This window comes from Camelina sativa, chromosome 16, assembly GCF_000633955.1.
Source record: "Camelina sativa cultivar DH55 chromosome 16, Cs, whole genome shotgun sequence".
Lineage (NCBI taxonomy): Eukaryota > Viridiplantae > Streptophyta > Magnoliopsida > Brassicales > Brassicaceae > Camelina > Camelina sativa.
Genome location: NC_025700.1, coordinates 142,403 through 151,077, shown reverse-complemented (window position 1 = coordinate 151,077; position 8,675 = coordinate 142,403). Strand labels below are relative to the sequence as shown.

General features: G+C 36.8%; 2 protein-coding genes across 3 annotated transcripts in view; one reads left to right on the top strand and one right to left on the bottom strand.

The window, feature by feature from the left end:
• LOC104748992 (F-box/kelch-repeat protein SKIP30-like) overlaps positions 1-2,019 on the bottom strand; it is a 7,965-nt gene extending 5,946 nt beyond the window's left edge. The window contains exons 1-2 of one of the 2 annotated variants that reach the window (XM_010470570.2): positions 1,786-2,019; positions 1,072-1,323 (exon numbers count right to left, since the gene is read on the bottom strand). In XM_010470570.2, coding sequence (XP_010468872.1) covers positions 1,072-1,308 — 237 coding nt within the window. In that variant the 5' untranslated portion in view covers positions 1,309-1,323; positions 1,786-2,019. Of the gene's footprint in view, positions 1-99; positions 1,324-1,785 lie in introns of those variants that run through there. The other variant, XM_010470569.2, reaches the window with a different exon arrangement.
• Positions 3,820-4,562, top strand: LOC104753158. The gene is made up of 2 exons (XM_010475446.1): positions 3,820-4,034; positions 4,190-4,562. The coding sequence occupies exons 1-2, from the start codon at positions 3,820-3,822 to the stop codon at positions 4,353-4,355; spliced, it is 381 nt and encodes a 126-aa protein (XP_010473748.1). The 3' UTR covers positions 4,356-4,562.

Here is an 8,675-nt window from a genome sequence, read left to right as displayed (position 1 = left end):
GATCATCATCGTATATAGGAGTAGGATTTGTTTAGAGAAGGATATTAACACAAAATCAGGCTAACTGTATTATGTGTCATGGTAAGATGTATTTGAAAATATAACAAATGGTATGTTTGGATAATATTTTTTTTTCTCAAAATCTACTTACTAGAGCTATTCGTTGTTTACCTGTCTCAACAAAAACAATAAAAAACATTTAACAAACACGAAGAAAATCAAAAGACATACAAAACAGAAAGATGTCATCTTGAAAGAAGGATGATCACATCATATTGTCAACTGTGTGCAGCCAAGGATCGTCCCACGACACCTTGTCATCGGCGCCACCTTCCGCCACGCTGGACGATCACTCCCAACCGTCAAAGCGTCTACGTCTGATAAGGGCTTGATGTCCCAGTTGAGCCTATCAGGTCCAATCACTCCTCCTACGATCAGTACCTCCTCACTCAAACTCGTCATGGCCATTCCAATCCTCCGCTTAAACTCTGAGGCAGACGCAATCATCTTCCACGTGTCACCTTCTTGCTTGAACACCAGCCCGTGGCTCATCACGTAAAGCACGTCCTCAGCAACAGCCATCGGACCTTGCGGCCAGCCGTAGTCTTTCACAGCCCATCCGAGTTTAAAGCTCTCAAGAACCTGCACGGTCGATAAGCCTTTGTGCAAAACGTGAACTTTCCCATTAACCACAAGACCCGAGCAGGCAGAGTTATGCGTCCGGTGGAGATCCGGGATCGAAGTCCAGAGGTCATGATCAGGATCATACATCTCAGCTCCAGATATGGACTTCCTGCAAGTGGTGAACCCGCCAGCAACAACAATCTTGCCGTCAAGAACACAACAGGCAAACATAGCACGGGGAACGAGCATTGAAGCGCGAGGAGTCCAGCGTCTCTGTAAAAAGTCGTAAGACCAGACCTCATCGGTAGCGAAGGTACCGTCGTGATCACCGGTAAGGGGATCGACAGCGTCGCTGCCCCCGCCCAAGACAAAGAGCATACCGGAAGTGGTGACAGCACCGAAATGGGCAAGGTGGCGGATACTGGAAGGGAGGAGAGGGAGAGTGAGCCAGCGATCGCAGTTGGGGCTGTAGACTTGCCAAACGTTCTCAGGATCGAAGGCACAGACGCAGAGGAGATGCTCAGAAGATCGGAGCTCTTTGCGGACCCTGAAGAGCTCATCGCTGCGAATAGCTGCACGCCAGGAGCGAGAGACAAGTTCTAAATTGGGATGAAGGTCAAGTGGCACATAGGCAAGACATCTAAGAGCAACAGCGTCAGGGATTCCATCGAGCAGGCCAGACATTGTTGTTTACAGAATCTGAAAACAGATACATAGAAATTGATTTGGTCATCATCATCTCTATCAGATTCAAGACATTATGAAATATGAATGCCAACAACATTGATACATCAGAATTAAAAGACTGAAACGGTGATGTGAAGTAAAGCTTTTTTTTTTTTTCCTCAAAGGGCGAATCTTTTTCTTTCTTTCTTTCTTTCACCGTCACTGCGCTATCATAATCATAATCAATCACACACAGCAAATAATTGGATTTCAAAATAAATAAAATTGGATTGAGAAAGAAGAAAACCCTAAAAAATTTTGAGATCAAGATTGGACCAGAGAGAGAGCATTGAGACTTGAATCCAATGCAACAGAGGGAGAGAAGTGAAAACATAGAGGGAACTTACAAAAAGGAAAAGATCGAAGAACAAATTCGCACAACGTAGTAACCGACCCAAATATACGAAAACCCGATTGGGAGGATATATATTTTACCTGAAGAAGAAGAAACCCAACGAAGACGAGGGAGATGATGATGTCGGAGGAGAGAGAGAGAGAGTCAGATAATGAATATGCCGGAGAGACGATTCCGAGGAGGAGAATACAAAATCCAATCCCAATTTACAAAACGAACGAGGAGGGAGGGAGGGAGGCTCATATGGAACCAAACAAACAAGCAAGCCAAGCAAAGGAAGAACAACTTGTTCTTTTCATGGATGAAACTACGTCGTTTGTGCTTTTATTTGTATATATTTTCTACTTATTTCTCCGTTTTTATTTTTTTAAAGTAATCCTTTTGTGTTACCATTTATTATTTTTGTTTTTTTGGTTCCTTTCAAGTTTCAACATTATTATCTTTTTGCAGGGGTGACAATCGGGCTGGCCCGACCAGACTCAGCCCAAAACCCACAAACCCACTTATATTTGAGTTTTGTTTGGCATGGTCCAATATATTTTCGAGCCTATATTTTAAAGCTCGGTCTAACCCTAACAAGATAGGGTTACTGGGCTTTTTGGGTTTTTCTAACGTATCAAAAAATCAAACTTCTAAGGTTCTAACATTTCTTAAAAATCAATGTTTAAAGGTACAATATAAAAGAAATCAATCAAAATTTAAATAGCTCGTCTATAATCAAACCAACTTAATCTAAAATAAATATTTTAAAACCAAATAAATTTGTATACTTTAACCAAATAAAAAATATATATAATTCATATAAAATAAACTTTATTTGCAATAAATTATTAATCAAATATTGCAATCAAACAAAAATATTAACCAAAAAGTACAATTATATTTATTTAAGGGCTTTTCGGGCCGGTCCGAGTCCGATCGGACTAAGCCCTAAAAACCTTATAGCTCGAACGGACTAAACCCTAAAAACTCTATAGCCCGAACGAGCTGAGCCCAAAATGCACGATTTTTTCTGGACATACATATTTAAGCACGACCCCGATGTTTTTCAGGATCGGGCTGGGTTAGCCCGTGAATTTTGACCCTAATTGACATGCCTATCTTTTCGTTCATCAATCAACATTCTTTAGGTGGTTAACACTTCACCTGAGAAAAGTTACAAGTCTGAGATACAAAGAAAACGAATGTCCAATTGGGATATTCCTGAGATCCGGTACATTCGTATACGCTTTCTCCCTATTCAAAATATATTGTCATAAATCTCAATTACTACTGTACATCTTACCAACATTTCCTTTTGTACCATTTTACCTTTTTTACTCCTATAGCAAATATTGCTTTTCTTTTATTAACCATCTACATTGACATAAACATCCCACACAATGCAGTATGTTACTATATATTGGACGCATTTTGTTTTTAATTAAATAACAAACTGTTATATTTTTCCATCTTTTTTCATTTCAATATATGTTATTTTATTTATAACTTTGTTGGTTACTATAGTATTATTTGGATGTCCGATTCTGGTTTAGTGATTAGTCAAACCTATATATAATAAAGTCAACATATCATATACTATATATGATCTTTTGAATATTATTATTAATTAGAATCTGAAAAATGACATAAACATTACAATTGATTACCACCACCAAATGTACTAACATAAAACAAACAAAAATATAGAAAGAAAAAAGAAAAGAATAAAACTTGGAAAATGAATGCATATATGTATGTAGATGAATATAATCATCACCAATCAATCAAGAGTTTAGAGATTCAAATCAAAAAATGGGAGACGTGGCATCATTTTTATCAGCCCATTAATACACAGGCCTGGCTCGCTCCAAGAAAAGCCCATTAATAGAAAAAAGGTAAGAAATCTTCACAAAAGAAATACCACATGGGTAGTCGTACACCTGGGCGTAGAGGATCGTACCCAATTGATTTGATGACGCGTCTATTCTTTGGATTCTGATTGGTGCACATCTACAGTACCTTTAAATACGACACACGGTTGGAGGAAAACTTTGGCAGGAATCTCCCAAAAACCCTAATTTTGGTTGTTGCAGTCGAAATCTCTCATAACACACCCACCAACCAAGGAAGCTATGACGACAGATCTTATTGTTCCGAGCAAGAGACCGCGAGCCCCGAGCTTCTCCGATAAGCATCCTGATGATACTCACACCGCCGCCCTTTCGGATTGGTTGCCTGATCAGAGAGATATGGCGGCTGCCGATCAGGTTCACCTCAGCAACTTTCTTGACCTATGCCGTTTCTGCAAGAAGAGCTTACGTCACGACCAGGACGTTTTCATGTACGGGTCAGCACTACTTCATTGTTTCCATTCTTATATAATTTCCGCGATTATACTATATATTTTTACTTACTCGATCGTGGAAATGACATGATAGTCGAGGATCTTCACTTTCTAATTATTAATATCTTCACTCCGATTACAATCTTGATTTGATGCAGCTACTTGGGGGCATTCTGTTCCAAAGAATGCAGAGCGAAACAGATGGCATGCGACATCTTTATGGAATTTCCTCGACGTAAAGTAAACCCTAAGAAGGGAAGAAGAACGTCCAATGATGAAGCCTTGGACAGGAACACTTCATCGTCATCACGCTTTTATATATGATATGCAGTCATGGTGATGCTATGCACGTGTACATGTTCAATTGTTTCATCAGTGTAGATGGAGACGAGTGCACCAAGCCCATTATATAGTCTCGTTTTTTTTAGGGGGAATTTATTGGCTTACCACTCACTCTCCAAGTTGGCATCGGCATTACTATTACATCTGTGTCGGTCAACTTTCTCTTTTTTTTTTTCTTTCTTTCTAGGACTAGCTACGTACTACTCTCTTTTCTTTAAGTGGTTGAACAAACCAATTGATGGTGTACAAGGGTGTTTTTCTTTAGTGTATTTGAGCCGTGACAGCCTCTGATTTTACCTTTTATTAATCATAAAGGCTTGTCTTGGGCGTTTGTTTAATTAGTCTTTTGGCCGTCTCGTGAATTCATTCACAGAGGCTTTAGAATGCTACTTTAATTTTTATGTGTCGCGCGTGCTTTGTTTATGATGATGACTGTCTGACTAACTGAACATAAAAGAGATTCAAAAACAGAAGAAGAGCGCTTATGAATGGGCCGTGTATGTATTGGATCCCATAGATACAAATATATGTGAAAAGAGGCATCGTTGAGTTGGCCTATAATCCTAAGATTGAGGCCTATCATTCCAACGCTTCTCCCACCAAAGTACTAAGCAAAACTTGTAATTAACCTACTATTTAACAACCCTAAGTCCTTTGCGACCGAGTTGGAACATTTGGCCCGTCTTTATATACCAAAATTAATTTTCTTTTGCGGTTAAAAACATTATACAGTTTTTGCAGTAAACAAATTAATTAAAGCTGGAACCGCGTAATTAACATTTATTTCTTCGCCTCTAAATCTTTGGCTGTTAATGCGTGTTATTCGAATTTTAGAGAAATAGCCTTTGCTGGTATTGAATATGGTAAGGATATATTATATGATGAAAGAATATCCTAGATTCTTACATAACAAAGGCAAAATCGCCAGAGTCATGGCGTTAATTCCCGTTATTTGGACCTATGACGATAGCCAATATAATTTCCCTTTCTTTCTTTTATCAGCTTATTTTAGTGACCAAACATCCAAGAATTTAATTAATTGGTTTCCCAAAAAAAAAAAAAAAAAGTGTTGGACCGTATCATTTGTTAGGCCTCGTGTGGGTGCAGTTAGATTCGCTTAATAATATAGGCAAATGATCTCATCTGACGTAGTTTAATTACTAGGCACTGACAGGAAACTTGGAACAGAAGCAAACGTCGAGGCAATTGAATATAGAAGAAGGTGACGTCATAATGTTTGCTGTTTTATGTATATTATATTACTTGTTATGGTAATCTCTTAATTATAACTGTAATAATGCTTGCTATTTTCTGTATCTATTGACAAAAAAAGGTTGGATCAATTCTATGACGCATGCACGACTCTGACCACTTCTCTGCCATTTTACTTCTATTTATCTTTCAAAAGTATAATTAGTTAGTTCGTTGGTCAATTTCAATACCCAAAAGCTGTATTATATATAATATATATATATTTATATATAATGCCACGTTCTGTTCATTACTACTATTCTAATAGCTCGATAGTTTGTTAAAGAGAGACATGCACGTTTGCATCTCACTTCTATACTCAGACCACTCCCCATTTCAAAAGTCTGTTTTATCACTAGTGATACGGTGTCATTTTGTAGTGGCTCACAAATATGTAAAAAAGAGACATACACGTCGCATCTTACTTGTTCTCGACTACTCCCCATTCAGTTTACATGCAAGTTCTATATCCACTGACGTCAACGTCTCTTGCAGACGCTGACGTTGAGCTTCATCTCCACGTGGAACGGCACTTCAAAACTTCTATTCAACTTCGACCAAGGCAATGATATACATATACTATATAAAACCACTATTTTTAAAAACTTATTTTTATATCTTAATTTCTCTAATTGTATATTTTGTTGCTTCACCTAACATATAAGATTGATTTTTTTTTTCTTTTCATTAAGTTTGCAAACTTTTTTGAAGCTAATCTTACAACTATGCATCTCTTTTGATGGGAACAGAAAAACAGGTCTAATTTTTCTAGATAAAGATCAACTTGAGAAAGTCATAAAACTCATATTTGATAAAGATCAATCTTCATTCAGAATTGTTCTAAATGTTTATCTATCTCTATCCTTTCTAGATTAGAAAAGGAAACCTGTCAAATCGTGTTTTGTGAAGGTTCATATCAACATTGTCCCCGCATTTTCCTACCATGAGATTTACGACTTGTTCTTAAATCTTAATTAACTAAAGTACTATACAATATATAATATAATAACATAGTGTGTGCTGCCAACAACTCAAATTTGTAATTACATGAATTATTTTAAGTTTCCATTAATCAGCACTCACCCACCGGTATATATAAATACATTTTTTTATCGCCAATATAACCTACTGCCTATCAGTGTCACTGGAAGCGTCCAAGAGTCAAAATCATATGCTATAAGTTGTGACCAACTTGACGAACAATCAATTTGAAGAGCCTTTACTTTGTGTGTTTTGTTTGTTTTTTCTACTTTATGATTGATTAACTCGCAAATCCCAATCGACAGGGATTCACATGGAGGTAGATGTATCATATATGAATCTGATTGTTATGAAAATAAAAAAGTATTGATAACATAGCTANATATATATATATATATATATATATATATATATATATATATATATATAGATAGTGTTGACAAAAAAAGAGCTTTTAAATAACAGAGAGCCATATATATATATAAATAATTGTGATTAACAATAACAACAGATCCAATACTCTGACAAGAAAAAACAAGAGATCAAACACAAATTAAAACAACATTAATCAAACACTGATTAGGATAACAATCAATCATCCGTTTCAATATAGTATAACTAAGTTATTAAAACAATTATTAGAAGCTTCGAGTGATAGCATGGAAATATATATCGTTATCTAAATTGCTATGATGAAACTTACCTACAAGCTTAGAGTCCTATATATAATTATGTTGGGTGTATTAGTTAATGTGTCACAGTCTTTCTAATTACATGTTGTTATCATATGTATTGATCAGTGTATTATTAGTTGTAATCAAATGGATCAATGTATAATAAATATATATATATATATATATATGATGGTTAAAACTTAAAAGAAAATGAAAGCGACTAAATAGAGATCAAAGTGGAAAAATGAATGATATGGTGCTTTTATTACCAGAAAGGGTCGAGTAATGTTACGACATAGCATGTGGTTGTGATCTAGTTAATACTTAATAGGATCTTCCTCATCATATCCATTTGGCGATTTATATATTAGACCCATGAGAAACCATATAGAAGCAACACAATTTCATATTATAATAATATTGGTACGTGACGTAGTTCTGTATTCCACTATAGAAAAAGGAAATGTTAAATAATAATAAGACAAGAAAGGAAATAAACAAGGGAAGGAGGAGGATGGGCAGTGAAAGTGAGTGGCATATGCGGTAGTCCTAGCCTCTCTCTAATCTCCGCCGTTCCTCCCCGACCAAAATATCTAACCGTCGGATATATATATCTTGTTTTTTTTGACGGTCAAACCCCATATATTAAGTTATCGGAGATGACTCTCTTTGAGAGAGAGCCAATTAGGTACCGACGAGCTTACATAGGAAAAACAGAAACCTCGTGCTCTTGCACATTTCGCAAGTTTATCGGCACGGATATTATCCTCTCGGGGAATATATCTAATACTAAAATTAGCAAATCTATCTTTGAAATGAATAAAGTCTTTCAATTCTGATGAAAAGGTCGGCCAATCCTCGATATTAGACGTCATCCTTAGGAGGTCTGAACAATCCGTAGCAAAAAGAGCTTTATCCAGATTCAACGCTAATAAACACTCCATAGCCCAAATAAGGGTATCTAACTTTGCATGTAATGGGGATAAGCTTCTGCGTGATCCTTTTAGCCCCATGTGCATGATTCTATCACCGATAGACGCAATCCAGCCATGCCCACTCCTATCCACCTCCGTATGCCAAGATCCATCTATAAAGCATACAAGTGATTCTTGAGGAATTGGGATCGAAGGTATGCATGCTTCTACTACCGCTGGTGCTAAGTCTCTGTTATTTGCTCTTCTCCAAACTTCTTCTTCTTGGATAGCTTTCTCCAGTGTATCTTGCGGAGATTCGGAGATATTTTCAAACACTTTCTTATTTCTTGCCTTCCAAATGTACCACAACATCCACGGGAACGTTCTCAAGTTTTGATCAGTTGCACCAGAGTCTCTACCACGCCCATATAGAAAATCGAGGTTGTTATATAGGGAAGGTGAAGGGAACACCATAGGATGGG